This window comes from Oncorhynchus masou, chromosome 31 (assembly GCF_036934945.1).
Source record: "Oncorhynchus masou masou isolate Uvic2021 chromosome 31, UVic_Omas_1.1, whole genome shotgun sequence".
In the NCBI taxonomy this organism is placed as follows: domain Eukaryota; kingdom Metazoa; phylum Chordata; class Actinopteri; order Salmoniformes; family Salmonidae; genus Oncorhynchus; species Oncorhynchus masou.
In genome coordinates, this window is record NC_088242.1 from 38,894,707 (window position 1) to 38,917,479 (window position 22,773).

General features: G+C 46.0%; 1 protein-coding gene across 1 annotated transcript in view; it reads left to right on the forward strand.

Moving 5' to 3' along the window:
* LOC135524945 (pro-neuregulin-3, membrane-bound isoform-like) overlaps positions 1-22,773 on the forward strand; it is a 356,815-nt gene that overhangs the window by 262,487 nt on the left and 71,555 nt on the right. The window contains exon 8 of the mRNA XM_064952775.1: positions 15,673-15,799. Coding sequence (XP_064808847.1) covers positions 15,673-15,799 — 127 coding nt within the window. The remainder of the gene's footprint in view (positions 1-15,672; positions 15,800-22,773) is intronic.

Sequence of the window (22,773 nt, forward strand, 5' to 3'; positions counted from 1 at the left end):
TTACATGAAGTTGATGCAAAGAGTCAATATTTGCAGTGTTGACCCTCTTATTCAAGACCTCTGCAATCTGCCCTGGCATGCTGTCAACTAACTTCTGGGCCACATCCTGACTGACGGCAGCCCATTCTTGCATAATCAATGCTTGGAGTTTGTCAGAATTTGTGGGGTTTTGTTTGTCAACCCGCCTCTTGAGGATTGACCACAAGTTCTCAATGGGATTAAGGTCTGGGGAGATTCCTGGCCATGGACCCAAAATATTGATGTTTTGTTCTCTGAGACACTAAGTTATCACTTTTGCCTTATGGGAAGGTGCTCCATCATGCTGGAAAAGGCATTGTTCATCACCAAACTGTTCCTGTATGGTTGGGAGAAGTTTCTCTCGGAGGATGTGTTGGTACCATTCTTTATTAATGGCTGTGTTCTTAGGAAAATTTGTGAGTGAGCCGACTCCCTTGGCTGAGAAGCAACCCCACACATGAATGGTCTCAGGATGCGTTACTGTTGGCATGACACAGGACTGATGGTAACGCTCACCTTGTCTTCCCTGGACAAGCTTTTTTACGAATGCCCCAAACATTCGGAAAGGGGATTAATCAGAGAAAATGACATGAACCCAGTCCTCAGCAGTCCAATCCCTGTACCTTTTGCAGCATATCAGTCTGTTCCTGATGTTTTTCCTGAAGAGAAGTGGCTTCTTTGCTGCCCTTCTTGACACCAGGCCATCCTCCAAAAGTCTTCGCCTCACTGTGCGTGCAGATGCACTCACACCTGCCTGCTGCCATTCCTGAGCAAACTCTGTACTGGTGGTGCTCCAATCCCGCAGCTGAATCAACTTTAGGAGATGGCCCTGGTGCTTGCTGGACTTTCTTGGGCACCCTGAAGCCTTCTTCACAACAATTGAACCGCTCTCCTTGAAGTTCTTGATGATCCGATAAATGGTTGATTTAGGTGCAATCTTACTGGCAGCAATATCCTTAAGCCTGTGAAGCTCTTTTTGTGCAAAGCAATGATGACGGCACGTGTTTCCTTGCAGGTAACCATGGTTGCCAGATGAAGAACAATGATTCCAAGCTCCACCTCCTTTTGAAGCTTCCAGTCTGTTATTCGAACTCAATCAGCAGGACAGAGTGTTCTCCAGCCTTGTCCTCGTCAACACTCACACCTGTGTTAAAAAGAGAATCACTGACATGATGCCAGCTGGTCGTTTTGTGGCAGGGCTTAAATGCAGTGGAACTGTTTTTGGGGGATTCAGTTCATATGCATGGCAAAGAGTGACTTTGCAATTAATTGCAATTCATCTGATCACTCTTCATAACATTCTGGAGTATATGCAAATTGCCATCATACAAACTGAGGCAGCAGACTTTGCGAAAATTAATATTTGTGTCATTCTCAAAACTTTTGGCCATGACTACAGAAACATAAATCCCTTTTCCATAAAATATATGTTTGAATTTTCAAACTAGTTTAATTGGGAAGGCAGGTTAAGCGTTTTTATCAAACGCAATCGCTTTTGAATTTGAAAACACAGAATCCTACCCATTGCTTGCCCTGGGCTTTGAATGAGGCACCTGGCTCACGCCCAAGATCCTACCCAGTTCCAAATCCAATCCCTTTTTTCAATGTAATATTTCAAAGTTAAAATTGCATGTATTTAAGTAGTTCTTGTTGTAGTAGGGACAGTAACATTTCAAATGTTTAATGAGACTTTGTTCATATTTAAAAGTGTATATGAAGGTGTCTAGAATACAGTGCCTTGCGAAAATATTCATCCCGCTTTTTTCCAATTTTGTTGCGTTACAACCTGTAATTTAAATAGATTTTTATTTGGATTTCATGTAATGGACATACACAAAATAGTCCAAATTGGTGAAGTGAAATGAAAAAAAGAATCTTACAAAAAACTCACTCCCTTTCCTATGAGGCCCCTAAATAAAATCTGGTGCAACCAATTACCTTCAGAAGTCATATAATTAGTTAAATAAAGTCCACCTATGTGCAATCTAAGTGTCACATGATCTGTCACATGATCTCTGTATATGTACATCTGTTCTGAAAGGCCCCAGAGTCTCCAACACCACTAAGCAAGGGGCACCACCAAGCAAGCGGCACCATGAAGACCAAAAATATGCTAAACTCTGAACATCCCAATGAGCACCATTAAATCCATTATTAAAAAATTGAAAGAATATGGCACCAAAACAAACCTGCCAAGAGAGAACCACCCACCAAAACTCATGGATCAGGCAAGGAGTGCAATAACCTGTTGAGTGTAGAGGGCAGTATTTTGATTGGATGTACCCGAATGAAACGGTTTATTTCTCAGGTCCAGAATCTAGAATATGCATATAATTGTCAGATTAGGATAGAAACCACTCTAAAGTTTCAAAAACTGTCAAAATATTGTCTGTTAGTATAACAGAGCTAATATTGCAGGGGAAAACCTGAGGAAAATCCAACCCGGAAGTGCTGTTTTTCCAGAAAGCTCTCTGTTCCATTGCCTGCCTGCGCTCCATTTATCTACCAAATTCCTTTTCTTATGGCTTCCACATGTTGTGACCAGTTTTTAGACATAGTTTCAGGTTTTTATTTTTAAAAATGAGCGAGAAAGATCACATCGCGTCATTGGATGGCTGGGTGCCAGCAGTGTTTTGCATGCACAACAGCTTGGAGCAGACATTTTCTCTCTCTCTCTCCTATTGAAGAAGATACAGTCCGGTTGAAATATTATCAATTATATATTGTAAAAACAACCTGAGGATTGATTCTAAAAAAAACATTTGACATGTTTCTACGAACTTTATGGATAATATTTAGAATTTTCCTCTGCCCGGTCGTGACCACTTGAGCCTGTGGAGTTCTGAACATAATGCGCCAACCAAATGCGCCAACCAAATGGATGTACTACTAATTTTGAAAATTACTCTCTCCAGAAATAAGTCTCTCACTGTTGCCGCCTGCTACCGACCCCCCTCAGCTCCCAGCTGTGCCCTGGACACCATTTGTGAATTGATCGCCCCCCATCTAGCTTCAGAGTTTGTTCTGTTAGGTGACCTAAACTGGGATATGCTTAACACCCCGGCAGTCCTACAATCTAAGCTAGATGCCCTCAATCTCACACAAATCATCAAGGAACCTACCAGGTACAACCCTAACTCTGTAAACAAGGGCACCCTCATAGACGTCATCCTTACCAACTGGCCCTCCAAATACACCTGTCTTCAATCAGGATCTCAGCGATCACTGCCTCATTGCCTGTATCCGCTATGGAGCCGCAGTCAAACGACCACCCCTCATCACTGTCAAACGCTCCCTAAAACACTTCTGTGAGCAGGCCTTTCTAATCGACCTGGCCCGGGTATCCTGGAAGGACATTGACCTCATCCCGTCAGTTGAGGATGCCTGGTCATTCTTTAAAAGTAACTTCCTCACCATTTTAGATAAGCATGCTCCGTTCAAAAAATGCAGAACTAAGAACAGATACAGCCCTTGGTTCACTCCAGACCTGACTGCCCTCGACCAGCACAAAAACATCCTATGGCGGACTGCAATAGCATCGAATAGTCCCCGCGATATGCAACTGTTCAGGGAAGTCAGGAACCAATACACGCAGTCAGTCAGGAAAGCTAAGGCCAGCTTCTTCAGGCAGAAGTTTGCATCCTGTAGCTCCAACTCTAAAAAGTTCTGGGACACTGTGAAGTCCATGGAGAACAAGAGCACCTCCTCCCAGCTGCCCACTGCACTGAGGCTAGGTAACATGGTCACCGCCGATAAATCCATGATTATCGAAAACTTCAACAAGCATTTCTCAACGGCTGGCCATGCCTTCCACCTGGCTGCTCCAACCTCGGCCAACAGCCCCCCCCCCCCCCCGCAGCTCCTCGCCCAAGCCTCTCCAAGTTCTCCTTTACCCAAATCCAGATAGCAGATGTTCTGAAAGAGCTGCAAAACCTGGACCCGTACAAATCAGCTGGGCTTGACAATCTGGACCCTCTATTTCTGAAACTATCCGCCGCCATTGTCACAACCCCTATTACCAGCCTGTTCAACCTCTCTTTCATATCGTCTGAGATGCCCAAGGATTGGAAAGCTGCCGCAGTCATCTCCCTCTTCAAAGGGGGAGACACCCTGGACCCAAACTGTTACAGACCTATATCCATCCTGCCCTGCCTATCTAAGGTCTTCGAAAGCCAAGTCAACAAACAGGTCACTGACCATCTCGAATCCCACCGTACCTTCTCCGCTGTGCAATCTGGTTTCCGAGCCGGTCACGGGTGCACCTCAGCCACACTCAAGGTACTAAACGATATCATAACCACCATCGATAAAAGACAGTACTGTGCAGCCGTCTTCATCGACCTTGCCAAGGCTTTAGACTCTGTCAATCACCATATTCTTATCGGCAGACTCAGTAGCCTCGGTTTTTCGGATGACTGCCTTGCCTGGTTCACCAATTACTTTGCAGACAGAGTTCAGTGTGTCAAATCGGAGGGCATGCTGTCCGGTCCTATGGCAGTCTCTATGGGGGTGCCACAGGGTTCAATTCTCGGGCCGACTCTTTTCTCTGTATATATCAATGATGTTGCTCTTGCTGCGGGCGATTCCCTGATCCACCTCTACGCAGACGACACCATTCTATATACTTCCGGCCCGTCCTTGGACACTGTGCTATCTAACCTCCAATTGAGTTTCAATGCCATACAACACTCCTTCCGTGGCCTCCAACTGCTCTTAAACGCTAGTAAAACCAAATGCATGCTTTTCAACCGATCGCTGCCTGCACCCGCATGCCCGACTAGCATCACCACCCTGGATGGTTCCGACCTTGAATATGTGGACACCTATACCTAGGTGTCTGGCTAGACTGTAAACTCTCCTTCCAGACTCATATCAAACATCTCCAATCGAAAATCAAATCAAGAGTCGGCTTTCTATTCCGCAACAAAGCCTCCTTCACTCACGCCGCCAAACTTACCCTAGTAAAACTGACTATAATACCGATCCTCGACTTCGGCGACGTCATCTACAAAATTGCTTCCAACACTCTACTCAGCAAACTGGATGCAGTTTATCACAGTGCCATCCGTTTTGTCACTAAAGCACCTTATACCACCCACCACTGCGACTTGTATGCTCTAGTCGGCTGGCCCTCGCTACATATTCATCGCCAGACCCACTGGCTCCAGGTCATCTACAAGTCCATGCTAGGTAAAGCTCCGCCTTATCTCAGTTCACTGGTCACGATGGCAACACCCATCTGTAGCACGCGCTCCAGCAGGTGTATCTCACTGATCATCCCTAAAGCCAACACCTCATTTGGCCGCCTTTCGTTCCAATACTCTGCTGCCTGTGACTGGAACGAATTGCAAAAATCCCTGAAGTTGGAGACTTATATCTCCTTCACCAACTTCAAACATCTGCTATCTGAGCAGCTAACCGATCGCTGCAGCTGTACATAGTCTATTGGTAAATAGCCCACCCATTTTCACCTACCTCATCCCCATACTGTTTTTATTTATTTACTTTTCTGCTCTTTTGCACACCAATATCTCTACCTGTACATGACCATCTGATCATTTATCACCCCAGTGTTAATCTGCAAAATTTTAATTATTCGCCTACCTCATGCCTTTTGCACACAATGTATATAGACTCCCCTTTTTTTTGGATCCTACTGTGTTATTGACTTGTTAATTGTTTACTCCATGTGTAACTCTGTGTTGTCTGTTCACACTGCTATGCTTTATCTTGGCCAGGTCGCAGTTGCAAATGAGAACTTGTTCTCAACTAGCCTACCTGGTTAAATAAAGGTGAAATAAAATAAAATAAAAATTTTGGATATAAAAATAATCTTTATGGAACAAAAGGAACATTTATTGTGTAACTGGAGGTCTTGTGAGTGCAAACATCCGAAGATCATCAAAGGTAAGCGATTAATTTTATTGCTTTTCTGACTTTCATGACCAATCTACTTGGCTGCTAGCTGTTTCTAATGTTGTGTCTGCTGAGAGAGATGTCCTTACATAAATGCTTGGTATGCGTTCCCCGAAAAGCTTTTTTGAAAGCTAAGCTGTGTTTAGCTATATTGCACTTGTTATTTCATGAAAATGTAATATTTTTAGTAATCAGTGAATGTTGATAAAAATGATCCCGCTAACGGGATGGGTGCATCAAGAAGTTAATCAGAGAAACACCAAAAAGACCAAAGATAACCCTGAAGGAGCTGCAAAGCTCCACCACGGAGATTGGAGTATCTGTCCATAGGACCACTTTAAGCCGTACACTCCACGGAGGTTCACCTTCCAGCAGGACAATGACCCTAAGCATACTGCTAAAGCAACACTTGAGTGGTTTCATGGCACACTTTTAAATGTCTTGGAATGGCCTAGTCAAAGCCCAGACCTCAATCCAATTGAGAATCTATGGTATGACTTAAAGATTGCTCTACACCAGCGGAACCCATCCAACTTGAAGGAGCTGAAGCAGTTTTGCCTTGAAGAATGGTCAAAAATTCCAATGACTAGATGTGCCAAGCTTATGGAGACATACCCCAAGAGACTGGCAGCTGTTATTGCTACAAAAGGTGGCTCGACAAAGTCTTGACTTTGGGGGGCTGAATAGTAATTCACGCTCAAGTTTTCAGTTTTGTTGTCTAATGTTGTTTGTTTCACAATAAAAAAATATTTAGCATCTTCAAAGTGTTAGGCATGTTGTGTAAAGCAAATGATTCAAACCCCCGGAATATCCTTTTTTATTCCAGATTGTAAGGCAATAAAATAAGAAAAATGCCAATTGGGGTGAATTCTTTCGCAACCCACTGTAGCTATGTGGTTGTGGTTAGAAGTTGTGTGGTTGTGGTCAGTCGTTGTGTGGTTGTGGTCAGAAGTTTGGTGGCTGTGGTCACTATTTATAGTTATGTCGTTGTTGTCAGTAGTTTTGTGGTTTTGTTCATCTATATGTGGTCAGAAGTTGGGTGGTTGTGATCAGCAGTTGCATGGTCAGTAGTTTCGTGGTCAGAATATGTCTTTGTGTTCAGTAGTTATGTGGTTGTGGTCAATAAATTGTCAGCAATTCAGGTTGAATTGCAACAAAATAGGACAAATGCCAAGAGGGGTGAATACCTTCACAACCCACTGTATACAAATGTAGCCATTAATAAATGCATTCTATATCTTCCATAACCTTCTAAAAATGGTGTAGGAGTATAAAGATGGTGACACAGTGCCTTAGAAATAGTGCACCCTGTTCGTAATTTAGTGTTTATATACATCATCTGTAGTTGCACACAATCAAATGTCTCTTGCCTCCTTCCATAAAAAATGACTGATTTCGAGTTGTTTTGTTGTTCTTCGAGTTACAATCTGAATCTGCTATTATACTATACTGAACAAAAATGCAACATGCAACAATTTCAAATATTTTACAGAGTTACAGTTCATATAAATTCATTAGGCCATAATTTATGGATTTCACATGACTAGCAGGGGTGCAGCCATGGGTGGGACTGGGAGGGCATAGGCCCACCCACTGGGGAGCCAGGCCCAACCAATCAGAATCACCCCCCCCAAAAAAAATGCCATTGTTCAGACAGAAATACTTCCCAGCATGCCCCCCCCCCCTCTCCTCTGACAATCCCGCAGGTGAAGAAGCCGGATGTGGAGGTCCTGGGCTGTGGTGGTTACACGTGGTTCTGAGGTTGGTGCACCTGTGTAATGATCATGCTGTTTAATCAGCTTCTTGAAATGCCATATCCTGTCAGGTGGATGACTTATCTTGGCAAAGGAGATATGCTCACTGACAGGGATGTTAACTAATTTGTGAACAAAAGTTGAGAGAAATCAGTTTAGTTCGGTAATATAATGACGGTGACAAATAAACGCAGTTCTCGTATGAATACACTCTTACTGTAATTTCACAATATGTATTGTACGTACATGCACAACACAGCCGTCCTTGCTGCAGCACACTTTCAAAAGTCTTTATACGATCTTGTCCTCTATGAAGATGAAGAATGTTGAGTTGATCCATGCAATCCAATGGTGTGGGAAAAACCCACACAGTGTTATCACCATAGAGATACAATATAATAAAAATTGTGCTCTATTTAATTCAGTAGTTCTCACTTTGTAAGAAATAGCTCCTTTCATTTTGTCGCTTTAACAAGACTATATAACACACTGTTGGTGTTTGAATCTTACATTTTCCAACAGACCTGGAGTTATAGCTAGTTTTAGCAGGGCATGTCATTTTTTGGAATGGTTTTCCCCTGTTGCCCTCCTTTTCCAAATAGGGGGGGGTCCAATACTTCTTCTGACAGTTCAAAGTTCAGTGTCCAGCTAATAATCACCCTGATAATTGCCTTGAAACTTAACTATACCAAAACTATTTTCACACATATACCAGATGAAATAAATTAAGTAAAGTATGATGGTGAAAATGGGTGAGTTGATGAGTGAGGGGAAGCGAATGATGCATAATTATGTAATCACCAATTGTGAATTAAGAACAGGGAGAGCCATTATATTGTTATTGATCCATTCTAATTATAATCTTAAAATGGTATGTATCCTTTACAGCAGCAGTCCACTGAATCAAAGATGTCTTATCAGTCTACTGTTTCAGTCTACAAAGGTGCTGAAGAATGACAAGGCAGAATTATGCACCACATCCAAACGAAGGTACACTATATATACAAAAGCATTTGGACACCCCTTCAAATGAGTGGATTCAGCTATTTCAGCCACATCCGTTGCTGACAGGTGTATGAAATCGAGCACACAGCCATACAATCTCCATAGACAAACATTGACAGTAGAATGGCCCATACTGAGGAGCTCAGTGACTTTCAACTTGGCACCGTAATAGGATGCCACCTTTCCATGAAGTCAGTTTGTCAAATATCTCCCCTGCTAGAGCTTCTCCGCTCAACTGTAAGTGTTGTTATTGTGAAGTAGAAACATCTAGGAGCAACAATGGCTCAGCCGCGAAGTGGTAAGCCACACAAGCTCACAAAATTGGACCACCGAGTGTTGAAAGATCGTCTGTCCTTGTTTGCAACTCTCAATACCGAGTTCCAAACTGCCTCTGGAAGCAACATCAGTACAAGAACTGTTTGTCGGGAGCTTCATGAAATGGGTTTCCATGGCGGAGCAACCGCACACAGGCCTAAGATCACCACGCGCAATGCCAAGTGTCAGCTAGAGTGGTATAAAGCTAGCTACTATTGGACTCTGGAGTGGAAATGTGTTCTCTGGAGTAATGAATCACGCTTCAACATCTGGCAGTCAGATGGGCGACTCTGGGATTGGCGGATGCCAGGAGAACGCTACCTGACCCAATGCATATTGCCAACTGTACAGTTTGGTGGAGTAGGAATAATGGTCTGGGGTGGTTATTCATGGTTCAGGGTAGGCCCCTGAAGGGAAATCTTAATGCTACAGCATGCAATGACATTCTAGAACATTCTGTCCTTCCAACTTTGAAGCAACGGTTTGGGGAAAGCTCTTTCCTATTTCAGCATGACAATATCCCCATGCACAAAGCGATGTCCATGCAGAAATGGTTTGTCAAGATTGGTGTGAAAGAACTTGACTGGCCTGCACAGAGGCCTGACCTCAACCACATCGAACACCTTGGGATGAATTGGAACGCCGACTGTGAGCCAGGCCTAATCACCCAACATCAGTGCTGGACCTTACTAACACTCTTGTGGCTGAATGGAAGTATGTCTCCACAGCAATGTTCTAACACCTAGTGGAAAGACTTCCCAGAAGCGTGGAGGCTGGTGGAACCAACTCCATGTTAATGCCCATGATTTTGGAATGAGATGTTTGACGAGCAAGTGTCTACATATTTTTGACCATATAGTGTATGTCAAAGGGATAACAGCTAAGTGAAATCCAACTGATGCCATTGTTTGAAGATGCACACAATATAAGCATAATTCAATATTTTTGACTGCTGTCATGTCTACACTTATATTCATTATAAACACATTATTGTTTTTGTGCTGAGCTGCACTATTTATGAAGGCCACTTGGCACTTATAATGATATTTAGGCTACTGATATTTTCCTCATTTGATCGAGTGTCTTTTGACCGTGCATCTCGGTGATTGGGGGGCTCCCGAGTGACGCAGTGGTCCAAGGCACCACATCTCAGTGCTAGAGGTGTTACTACAGACCCTGGTTCGATTCCAGACTGTATCTGGAACTGGCTGTGATTGGGAGTCCCATAAGGGGGCGCACAATTGTCCCAGCGCCATCCGGGTTAGGGTTTGGCCGGGGTAGGCCGTCATTGTAAATAATAATTTGTTCTTAACTAACTTGCCTGATTCCATAAAAATTAAAAAAAGATTGGGGATTTTTTTTATTCCATTTTCTCAAAATAAAAATAAGCTGTTACCATGTTCCAATGCATATCCTTTAATTTCCATAGTTTTAACAAAGGCACTCCGCGAATACAATTTATTGAACTTGAATTTAGGTGGTTTTTAGTTAGATTTTTTTACATTTAGCTTCCAGTAACAAACTGGAAGCTAAGAAGATGCTATTTTGTTATTTGAAGTATAATAACAATTATACTCTAATGTTACCCAAGGCCTTCATAAGCACAACCACATGATTATTTTGAGATAGCATATATTAAATGTATGAATTACACAATTAGAGTGTTTCAGTCAAAATGACTGCTCATTCGCTTGAAGGGGGGTCCATCTAAGCCCAGCGGTTCTAATGTTAATATACATTTACATTACATTTAAGTCATTTAGCAGACGCTCTTATCCAGAGCGACTTACATATTGGTGAATTCACCTTCTGACATCCAGTGGAGCAGCCACTTTACAATAGTGCATCTAAATCATTAAGGGGGGTGGGGGGGGTGAGAGGGATAACTTATCCTATCCTAGGTATTCCTTGAAGAGGTGGGGTTTCAGGTGTCTCCGGAAGGTGGTGATTGACTCCGCTGTCCTGGCGTCGTGAGGGAGTTTGTTCCACCATTGGGGGGCCAGAGCAGCGAACAGTTTTGACTGGGCTGAGCGGGAACTGTACTTCCTCAATGGTAGGGAGGCGAGCAGGCCAGAGGTGGATGAACGCAGTGCCCTTGCTTGGGTGTAGGGCCTGATCAGAGCCTGGAGGTACTGCGGTGCCGTTCCCCTCACAGCTCCGTAGGCAAGCACCATGGTCTTGTAGCGGATGCGAGCTTCAACTGGAAGCCAGTGGAGAGAGTGGAGGAGCGGGGTGACGTGAGAGAACTTGGGAAGGTTGAACACCAGACGGGCTGCGGCGTTCTGGATGAGTTGTAGGGGTTTAATGGCACAGGCAGGGAGCCCAGCCAACAGCGAGTTGCAGTAATCCAGATGGAAGATTACAAGTGGCTGGATTAGGACCTGCGCCGCTTCCTGTGTGAGGCAGGGTCGTACTCTGCGGATGTTGTAGAGCATGAACCTACAGGAACGGGCCACCGCCTTGATGTTAGTTGAGAACGACAGGGTGTTGTCCAGGATCACGCCAAGGTTCTTAGCGCTCTGGGAGGAGGACACAATGGAGTTGTCAACCGTGATGGCGAGATCATGGAACGGGCAGTCCTTCCCCGGGAGGAAGAGCAGCTCCGTCTTGCCGAGGTTCAGCTTGAGGTGGTGATCCGTCATCCACACTGATATGTCTGCCAGACATGCAGAGATGCGATTCGCCACCTGGTCATCAGAAGGGGGAAAGGAGAAGATTAATTGTGTGTCGTCTGCATAGCAATGATAGGAGAGACCATGTGAGGTTATGACAGAGCCAAGTGACTTGGTGTATAGCAAGAATAGGAGAGGGCCTAGAACAGAGCCCTGGTGGACACCGGTGGTGAGAGCGCGTGGCGAGGAGACAGATTCTCGCCACGCCACCTGGTAGGAGCGACCTGTCAGGTAGGACGCAATCCAAGCGTGGGCCGCGCCGGAGATGCCCAACTCGGAGAGGGTGGAGAGGAGGATCTGATGGTTCACAGTATCGAAGGCAGCCGATAGGTCTAGAAGGATGAGAGCAGAGGAGAGAGAGTTAGCTTTAGCAGTGCGGAGCGCCTCCGTGATACAGAGAAGAGCAGTCTCAGTTGAATGACTAGTCTTGAAACCTGACTGATTTGGATCAAGAAGGTCATTCTGAGAGAGATAGCGGCAGAGCTGGCCAAGGACGGCACGTTCAAGAGTTTTGGAGAGAAAAGAAAGAAGGGATACTGGTCTGTAGTTGTTGACATCGGAGGGATCGAGTGTAGGTTTTTTCAGAAGGGGTGCAACTATCGCTCTCTTGAAGACGGAAGGGACGTAGCCAGCGGTCAGGGATGAGTTGATGAGCGAGGTGAGGTAAGGGAGAAGGTCTCCGGAAATGGTCTGGAGAAGAGAGGAGGGGATAGGGTCAAGCGGGCAGGTTGTTGGGCGGCCGGCCGTCACAAGAAGCGAGATTTCATCTGGAGAGAGAGGGGAGAAAGAGGTCAGAGCACAGGGTAGGGCAGTGTGAGCAGAACCAGCGGTGTCGTTTGACTTAGCAAACGAGGATCGGATGTTGTCGACCTTCTTTTCAAAATGGTTGACGAAGTCATCTGCAGAGAGGGAGGAGGGGGAGGGGGAGGAGGATTCAGGAGGGAGGCGAAGGTGGCAAAGAGCTTCCTAGGGTTAGAGGCAGATGCTTGGAATTTAGAGTGGAAGAAAGTGGCTTTAGCAGCAGAGACAGAGGAGGAAAATGTAGAGAGGAGGGAGTGAAAGGATGCCAGGTCCGCAGGGAGGCGAGTTTTCCTCCATTTCCGCTCCGCTGCCCGGAGCACTGTTCTGTGAGCTCGCAATGAGTCGTCGAGCCACGGAGCGGGAGGGGAGGACCGAGCCGGCCTGGAGGATAGGGGACATAGAGAGTCAAAGGATGCAGAAAGGGAAGAGAGGAGGGTTGAGGAGGCAGAATCAGGAGATAGGTTGGAGAAGGTATGAGCAGAGGGAAGAGATGATAGGATGGAAGAGGAGAGAGTAGCGGGGGAGAGAGAGCGAAGGTTGGGACGGCGCGATACCATCCGAGTAGGGGCAGTGTGGGAAGTGTTGGATGAGAGCGAGAGGGAAAAGGATACAAGGTAGTGGTCGGAGACTTGGAGGGGAGTTGCAATGAGGTTAGTGGAAGAACAGCATCTAGTAAAGATGAGGTCGAGCGTATTGCCTGCCTTGTGAGTAGGGGGGGAAGGTGAGAGGGTGAGGTCAAAAGAGGAGAGGAGTGGAAAGAAGGAGGCAGAGAGGAATGAGTCAAAAGTAGACGTGGGGAGGTTAAAGTCGCCCAGGACTGTGAGAGGTGAGCCGTCTTCCGGAAAGGAGCTTATCAAGGCATCAAGCTCATTGATGAACTCCCCGAGGGAACCTGGAGGGCGATAAATAATAAGGATGTTAAGCTTGAAAGGGCTGGTAACTGTGACAGCATGGAATTCAAAGGAGGCGATAGACAGATGGGTAAGGGGAGAAAGAGAGAATGACCACTTGGGAGAGATGAGGATCCCGGTGCCACCACCCCGCTGACCAGAAGCTCTCGGGGTGTGCGAGAGCATGTGGGCGGACGAAGAGAGAGCAGTAGGAGTAGCAGTGTTGTCTGTGGTGATCCATGTTTCCGTCAGTGCCAAGAAGTCGAGGGACTGGAGGGAGGCATAGGCTGAGATGAACTCTGCCTTGTTGGCCGCAGATCGGCAGTTCCAGAGGCTACCGGAGACCTGGAACTCCACGTGGGTCGTGCGCGCTGGGACCACCAGATTAGGGTGGCCGCGGCCACGCGGTGTGGAGCGTTTGTATGGTCTGTGCAGAGAGGAGAGAACAGGGATAGATAGACACATAGTTGACGGGCTACAGAAGAGGCTACGCTAATGCAAAGGAGATTGGAATGACAAGTGGACTACACTTATCGAATGTTCAGAACGTTAAGCTTACGTAGCAAGAATCTTATTGACTAAAATGATTGAAATGATACAGTACTGCTGGAGTAGGCTAGCTGGCAGTGGCTAAGTTGTTGACACTACACTAATCAAGTCGTTCCGTCGAGTGTAATAGTTTCTACAGTGCTGCTATTCGGGGGCTAGCTGGCTAGCTAGCAGTGTTGATTACGTAATGTTACGTTAAAAGAACGACAATAGCTGGCTAGCTAACCTAGAAAATCGCTCCAGACTACACAATTGTCTTAGATACAAAGACGGCTATGTAGCTAGCTAGCTACGATCAAACAAATCAAACCGTTGTACTGTAATAGTTTCTACAGTGCTGCTATTCGGGGCTAGCTGGCTAGCTACGTTAAAAGAACGACAATAGCTGGCCAGCTAACCTAGAAAATCGCTCTAGACTACACAATTGTCTTACATACAAAGACGGCTATGTAGCTGGCTAGCTACGATCAAACAAATCAAACCGTTGTACTGTAATGAAGTGAAATGAAAATGTGATACTACCTGTGGAGTGACGCGGAATGTTGACCGGGTAGTTGAAGTTCAATTCGGTAGAGGTTGGCTAGCTGTTGGCTAGCTAGCTAGCAGCATCTCCTACGTTAAGGACGACAAATAGCTGGCTAGCTAACCTCGGTAAATTAAGATAATCACTCTAAGTCTACACACTCTAAACTACACAATTATCTTGGATACGAAGACAGCGAAGACAACTATGTAGCTAGCTGACACTACGCTAATCGAGTCGTTCAGTTGAGTGTAATAGTTTCTACAGTGCTGGTGGACAGTGGATGTTAGCTAGCTGCTTAGCTAGCTGCTGGGCAGATACGTTAGGACGACGAAATACGATAATTATGCAATTATCTTTGATACAAAGACGGCTATGTAGCTAGCTAAGAAGAAATTGCTAAGATTAGACAAATCAAACCGTTGTATTATAATGAAATGTAATGAAAAGTTATACTACCTGCGGACCGAAGTGTAGATGCGACCGCTCGCTCCAACCCGGAACCGAATATACTGAAAGACTTGTGATAAGAGCGGCTCCATATAAGGTATCTTATCTATAGTATCATCATATTGGTGAAAAGTGAAGTTCCCCCTAGACCACAAATTCCTTCCACAGGGCCGAGTGTCTGCGGGTTTTCACTCCTCCCTTGTCATTGATTGATGAATTAAGGTCACCAATTAGTATGGAACTTTCCACACCTGGTGGTCTCGGGCTTCATTTAAAGGTGAAAATAGACCTTAGGTCCTCTACGGAATGAGTTTGACACCCCTTGCCTAGATGCTGATCTTGGGGCAGTTTTGCATTTTCCCCACTAATGGTTAGGAATGGGGAGGGGAAGCCGATTCTAGATCTGTACCTAGGGGAAACCTCACCACAGAGCAAGTTATCAGCCAATTTAAATTCATTGAAATATTGCCATATTGGAAGACAAAATATTATGTCTTATAATATATGCATGCTCATAACAAATTGAATGCATTATACCTTTTGTTATATACCCAATGTTATAACATTTTCTTCTGAGCATATAGAGCTGACAAACTCCATCATAAGTGAATGAGGGTGATGCCTACTCCACGAGCAGTACAATACAGTGGATCAGTGTACAAGATCCAGGTACACAAAGCTCTAACCCAGAGCGTACTTTACAGTATGATCTGAGGATCATGAAATCTGAAGGTGGGGCTTTGTATTAAACTCAGGATGGCTTCTCTTGCCCTCTGCAGGAGACACAGGGAAAAGCTCCGGGCACACTTCTTGGAGAGCCGGAATCTGAGGGTGTGCAGTATCAACGCCTCTGGGTTAATGTCTAAATCCAGCCCAAGGCCTCAGTGTGGCTGGCAGCTTCAAAAGGTGAGATAAGGAACCAGCATTTTATTCAATTATTAATGGGACTTGAGATAATTGAATATCTCTTGAGATAATTGAATATTTTGTATTATTATTTGGAACACTACTCCTCTTACACCGTTAAAGCTAGAAATGTAATTCATAACTTTAAAACATGCAGACTTGTCAGGACCAGGGTACTTGTATAAAACATTTATACTATTCAAACTATTCCATTTTTTGTCCGTCTTTAAAAATCTCATCCACTAATGGGATGAAAAGTGGACAAATAAAATAATTCTGAAGGTCCCATTGTGACATCATGACTTCCAACATTCTATTCACTGTAAAAGGTCTGACATTACTTTTGACACAAATAAGCTACTTTGAACACTTTCCCAGCAATTTAGACAAACTTAGAGCAGTTTCCCAACTGGCGGCACGCGGGTCGAACTTTTGTTGCATGGGTCGTTTTATGTGGGCCACCAAGTGTCCTGGGGGAAAAATGATTTTTTTTGTGTGCTTTTTCATTATTAGACATAAGACTGTAAAAATACCAGTGTCACGCCCTGGTCGAAATATATTATGTTTATTCTTCATTTATTCGGTCAGGCCAGGGTGTGACATGGGTTATTGTGGTGTGTTTTTGTCTTGGGGTTTCGTGGGATGTCTAGCGTTAGTCTATGGCTGCCTGAGGCGGTTCTCAATCAGAGTCAGGTGATTATCGTTGTCTCTCTCTTGGGAACCATATTTAGGCAGTCATATTCTTTTTGTATTTCGTGGGTGATTGTCCTTAGTGTCCTTGTTCCTATCTCTGTGTTAGTTTACACTAGTATAGGCTGTTTCGGTTTTCATTACGTTCATTAAGTTCTTTGTTTTGTAGTATTTGTATTGATTCGTGTTTACGTTTGTTCATTAAACATGGATCGCAATCTACACGCTGCATTTTGGTCCGACTCTCCTTCACCACATGAAAGCCGTTACAGAATCACCCACCACAAATGGACCAAGCAGCGTGTCAACAGGCAGGAGCCACAGGAGAAACAGCAAAGGCAGCAGCAGGAGCAGCGTAAAAAGGACTTTTGGACTTGGGAGGAAATCCTCGACGGGAGAGGACCCTGGGCTAAACCAGGGGAGTGTAGCCACCTCAAGGAGCAACAAAAGGAGGTATCAACATGGGAGGACTAATTGTTTGGAGAAGGACCCTGGGATCAGCCTGGAGAATATCGCTGCCCCAAAGAAGAACTGGAGGTGGCGAGAGCTGAGAGGCTTTGGTATGAGGAGAAGCAACAGCAGCAGCAGGAGCAACAATATCGGGACTACACTACTTGGGAGGAAATAGACAGGTGGGCGGTCGACCCAGGGAGAGTGCCGGAGCCCGCCTGGGATTCACTGGAGCAGTACGAAGAAGGTTATACCTAGGATAGGATAAGTAATCCTTCTCACCCCCCCCCCCTTAAATGATTTAGATGCACTATTGTAAAGTGGCTGTTCCACTGGATGTCAGAAGGTGAATTCACCAATTTGTAAGTCGCTCTGGATAAGAGCGTCTGCTAAATGACTTAAATGTAAATGTAATGGAGATGGCGAAGCAAGCACGGCGGCGCGGAAGGAAGCCCGAGAGTCAGCCCCAAAAATGTATTGGGGGGCTCACAGGGAGTATGGCTACGCCAGGTAGGAGACCTGCGCAAACTTCCTGTGCTTACCGGGGGGCTAAAGAGACCGGGCAGGCACCGTGTTATGCTGTGGAGCGCGCGGTGTCTCCAGTGCGGGTGCATAGCCCGGTGCGGTATATACCAGCTCCTCGTATTGGCCGGGCTAGAGTGGGCAATGAGTCAGGTAAAGTTGGGCATGCTCGGTGCTCAAGAGCTCCAGTGCGCCTGCACGGTCCGGTCTACCCAGTACCACCTCCACACCCCAGCCCTCTGGTGGCAGCTCCCCGCACCAGGCTTCCTGTGCGTGTCCTCGGCCCAGTACCACCAGTGCCAGCACCACGCATCAGGCCTACAGTGCGCCTCGCCTCTCCAGCGCTACCGGAGCCTTTCTCCTCTCCTGCGCTGCCGGAGTCTCCCGTCTGTTTAGCGCAGCCAGAGCCTTCCTCCTCTCCTGCACTGCCGGAGCCTCCCGCCTGTTCAGCGCTGTCGGAGCCTTTCTCCTATCCTGCGCTGCTGGAGTCTCCCGCCTGTTTAGCGCAGCCAGAGCCTTCCTCCTCTCCTGCGCTTCTGGAGTCTCCCACCTGTTTAGCGCAGCCCGAGCTGTCAGTATACATGGAGCAGCCAGAGCTGTCAGTCTGCATGGAGCAGCCAGAGCTGCCAGTCTGCATGGAGCTGTCAGTCTGCAAGGAGCTGTCAGTCTGCAAGGAGCTGTCAGTCTGCAAGGAGCTGTCAGTCTGCATGAAGCAGCCAGAGCTGCCAGTCTGTAAGAAGCCGCCAGAGCTGTCAGCCTACATGGAGCAGCCAGAGCCGCCAGTCAGTGTGGAGCAGCCAGAGCCGCCAGTCAGCATGGAGCAGCCAGATCCGTCAGTCTGCCAGGATCCGCCAGTCAGCCAGACTCTTCCAGATCCGCCAGTCAGCCAGACTCTTCCAGATCTGCCAGTCAACCAGACTCTTCCAGATCTGCCAGTCAACCAGACTCTTCCAGATCCGCCAGCCAGCCAGGATCTGCCGGAGCCAACTGCCTGCCTGAGCTTCCTCTCAGTGCTGGGCTTCCTCTCAGTGCTGGGCTTCCTCTCAGTGCTGGGCTTCCTCTCAGTGCTGGGCTTCCTCTCAGTCCCGAGCTTCCCCTCAGTGCTGAGCTTCCCCTCAGTGCTGAGCTTCCCCTCAGTGCTGAGCTTCCCCTCAGTGCTGAGCTTCCCCTCAGTGCTGAGCTGCCCCTCAGTGCTGAGCTGCCCCTCAGTGCTGAGCTGCCCCCTGTCCCGAGCTGCCCCCCTGTCCCGAGCTGCCCCCCTGTCCCGAGCTGCCCCCTGTCCCGAGCTGCCCCCTGTCCCGAGCTGCCCCTCTGTCCCGAGCTGCCCCTCTGTCCCGAGCTGCCCCTCTGTCCCGAGCTGCCCCTCTGTCCCGAGCTGACCCTCTGTCCCGAGCTGACCCTCTGTCCCGAGCTGACCCTCTGTCCCGAGCTGACCCTCTGTCCCGAGCTGACCCTCTGTCCCGAGCTGACCCTCTGTCCCGAGCTGACCCTCTGTCCCGAGCTGACCCTCTGTCCCGAGCTGACCCTCTGTCCCGAGCTGACCCTCAGTCCTGAGCTGACCCTCAGTCCAGTGGGGTTCTGGGTGAGGACTACTAGGCCATGGTCGGCGGAGAAGGTGGACTATCCTATGATGCGAGGAGGGGGGACTAAGACATTGATAGAGTGGGTTCCACGTCCCGCGCAGGAGCCGGAGCCGCCACCATGGACAGACGCCCACCCGGACCCTCCCTATTGTTTTGATGTGCGTCCGGGAGTCCGCACCTTAGGGGGGGGGGGTTCTGTCACGCCCTGGTCGAAATATATTATGTTTATTCTTCATTTATTCAGTCAGGCCAGGGTGTGACATGGGTTATTGTGGTGTATTTTTGTCTTGGGGTTTTGTGGGATGTCTAGCGTTAGTCTATGGCTGCCTGAGGCGGTTCTCAATCAGAGTCAGGTGATTATTGTTGTCTCTGATTGGGAACCATATTTAGGCAGTCATATTCTTTGTGTGTTTCGTGGGTGATTGTCCTTAGTGTCCTTGTTCCTGTCTCTGTGTTAGTTTACACTAGTATAGGCTGTTTCGGTTTTCGTTACGTTCATTACGTTCTTTGTTTTGTAGTATTTGTATTGATTCGTGTTTAGGTTTGTTCATTAAACATGGATCGCAATCTACACGCTGCATTTTGGTCCGACTCTCCTTCAACGCATGAAAAACGTTACAACCAGGAAATCAGCTCCAAGTGATTTTAATTTATTAAATCTGTTCTCAAGTATTCCCACGCATACTAGAGAGACAAATTAATCGAATTGATGATCCCTGACAGAAGTTATGACATCTTGAATTACTTCTCTACTTTTCAAATCTAAAATCAGAACAGAAATACCTCCAACCAATCAAACGACGTAGCTGTTTTAGTAACCTCATCAATAAAATATTCTGTCATCTTTTACAAACAACTGACATTTTTAAAACTTGCCCAACAAGTTTGAAACAACTATGAAATCTTAGTCTACTTCACTGCTCAAACCGTTTCTTCCCAGTCAGAGTTTTTTTCACTGTACCGTTTACACCTTCTGTGCATGTGACAAATAAACATACAGTGGGGAGAACAATTATTTGATACCCTGCCTATTTTGCAGTTTTTCCTTCTTACAAAGCATGTAGAGGTCTGTAATTTTTATTATAGGTACACTTCAACTGTGAGAGACAGAATCTAAAACAAAAATCCAGAAAATTGAGTGCGCGAGTGCGCTGGTCATAATACAATGTACATTGGTTTATATACCACACATTTCATCATAGCGTCTTGAAGGCTCCTCCTTCTCTCCGACAAGGAAAAAGCTACTTCTTTTTCTAAGTCCATTCCAACCCACTAGCGCACATACACAACACACTATATCTGGATTAACTCATGACATCTCACCACAGTTTATTACCACTTAGCAGATAGTTCCAATCCCCCCCAGATACGGAAAACCTGGAGAGGCTCTCGCTGTCTTATTTTATCACCACAGAGTTATAGCTGAGTCGGTTCAAATATAGGTTATTAAAGGACCCTCTTTGTTTTCGTTAGGCACACACATGTATTCCCCCCCTTTTTAATTACTCCTTGTTCATGCTACAAGACCTCTAATCCCTAATGGTTAAGGTTCTGAGTATAATTATTTAATCATTTATCTTAAACCTTGACAAAATATCTTATTAATTAACCTCTAGCGTCGAGCAATCCCGTATCCGGGAGCGTAATCATAGCCTCAAGCTCATTAGCATAACGCAATGTTAACTATTCATGAAAATCGCAAATGAAATGAAATAAATATATTGGCTCACAAGCTTAGCCTTTTGTTAACAACACTGTCATCTCAGATTTTCAAAATATGCTTTTCAACCATAGCTACACAAGCATTTGTGTAAGAGTATTGATAGCTAGCATAGCATTAAGCCTAGCATTCAGCAGGCAACATTTTCACAAAAACAAGAAAAGCATTCAAATAAAATAATTTACCTTTGAAGAACTTTGGATGTTTTCAATGAGGAGACTCTCAGTTAGATAGCAAATGTTCAGTTGTTCCAAAAAGATTATTTGTGTAGGAGAAAACCGACAATTCAGTCATTACAACGTCAAACTTTTTTCAAATTAACTCCATAATATCGACAGAAACATGGCAAACGTTGTTTAGAATCAATCCTCAAGGTGTTTTTCACATATCCATTCGATGATAAATCATTCGTGGCAGTTGCCTTTCTCCTCTGAACCTAATGGAAAAGTGGACGCAGCTGGAGATTGTGCAATAATTTCGACGGAGGACACCAAGCGGACACCTGGTAAATGTAGTCTCTTATGGTCAATCTTCCAATGATATGCCTACAAATATGTCACAATGCTGCAGACACCTTGGGGAAACGACAGAAAGTGTAGGATCATTCCTGGCGCATTCACAGCCATATAAGGAGACATTGGAACACAGCGCATTCAAAATCTGGGGCATTTCCTGTATGAAATTTCATCTTGGTTTTGCATGGAGCATTAGTTCTGGGGCACTCACAGACAATATCTTTGCAGTTTTGGAAACGTCAGAGTGTTTTCTTTCCAAAGCTTTCAATTATATGCATAGTCGAGCATCTTTTTGTGACAAAATATCTTGTTTAAAACGGGAACGTTTTTTTATCCAAAAATTAAAAGAGCGCCCCCTATATCGAAGAAGTTAACAGGAGCAGACACATATAGATTGTGTAATCAACAAAGTAATGGAGTCCAGGTGAGTCCAATGTTGTGCGTAATGATGGAGACAGTTGCGTAATGGTAGGCAGCCTGACACCCTCTGAGGTGTGGGAGCCCGGCGACCTGGCTGAGGTGTGGGACCCCCATGATCTGCATGAGGCATGAAAGCCATTCGAACCCGCTAAGGGGTGGGAGCCTGATGGGCCGGCTGAAGCATGACATGGGGTGGGCGTCTGCCGAGCCAACCGGGGCAAGAAGACTTCTCGAGCAAGCTAAGGCATGGAAGCCCGACGAGCTAGCTGAGGCACCCCTGGTTCCATTGGCAACGGCACCCGGACCCGACATCACCAAAACCAAAAACCTCCTGATGCTTCCTTTAGTGGTGTCAGCATTCTTTTAGGCTTGACGCTGGATGCGAGAAGCAAGTTCAGTTGAAACACGGACATGAAACAGAACAGGAACAGCGTCTGGACAGGGGGAAAATAACAACATCAATGCTGGCACGAGAACAAAGTGAGGAGCAGACAGATATAGAGGGGGTAATCAACAAATGGAGTCCAGGTGAGTCCAATATTGCGCAGCTGCGCATAATGATGGGGAGAGGTGTGTGTAATGGTAGGCAGCCTAGCGCCTTCGAGCTCCAGCGAGGGCGAGAGGGAGCAGGCATGACAGAATAAGTGTAGACAAAGAAGAACCTTCCAGTAAGTGTACCAAAACTTTCACGGTTGCAAGTTTATCAACTTTCAAAGCAGAATGACTTTCTCATTGTTCCTGACCTGCAGTGTATGATATATAATTTTCCAGCTTGGAATCTCTACATTTATCTAATGTAAAAAAAACATTTCAAATTTTGTTACATAGGACCGAATCCAGCTGGTGGGTCACATATGACCCCACTATGGAAAAGAGAGACTCACAATGGTGTTCTCCATTTTGCTCCATGACTCCCTCAAACCCCCCGGCACTCGTCTGAAATCTGCTGATGTGCCAATTTCTGTCCATTTGGGCTACAAACTAATATGACCACACTATGGAAAGGGGAGACTCTCTCGATGGTGTTCTCTGTTTTGTTCTACGACCTCCACAAGTATCACGGGACTCGTCTGA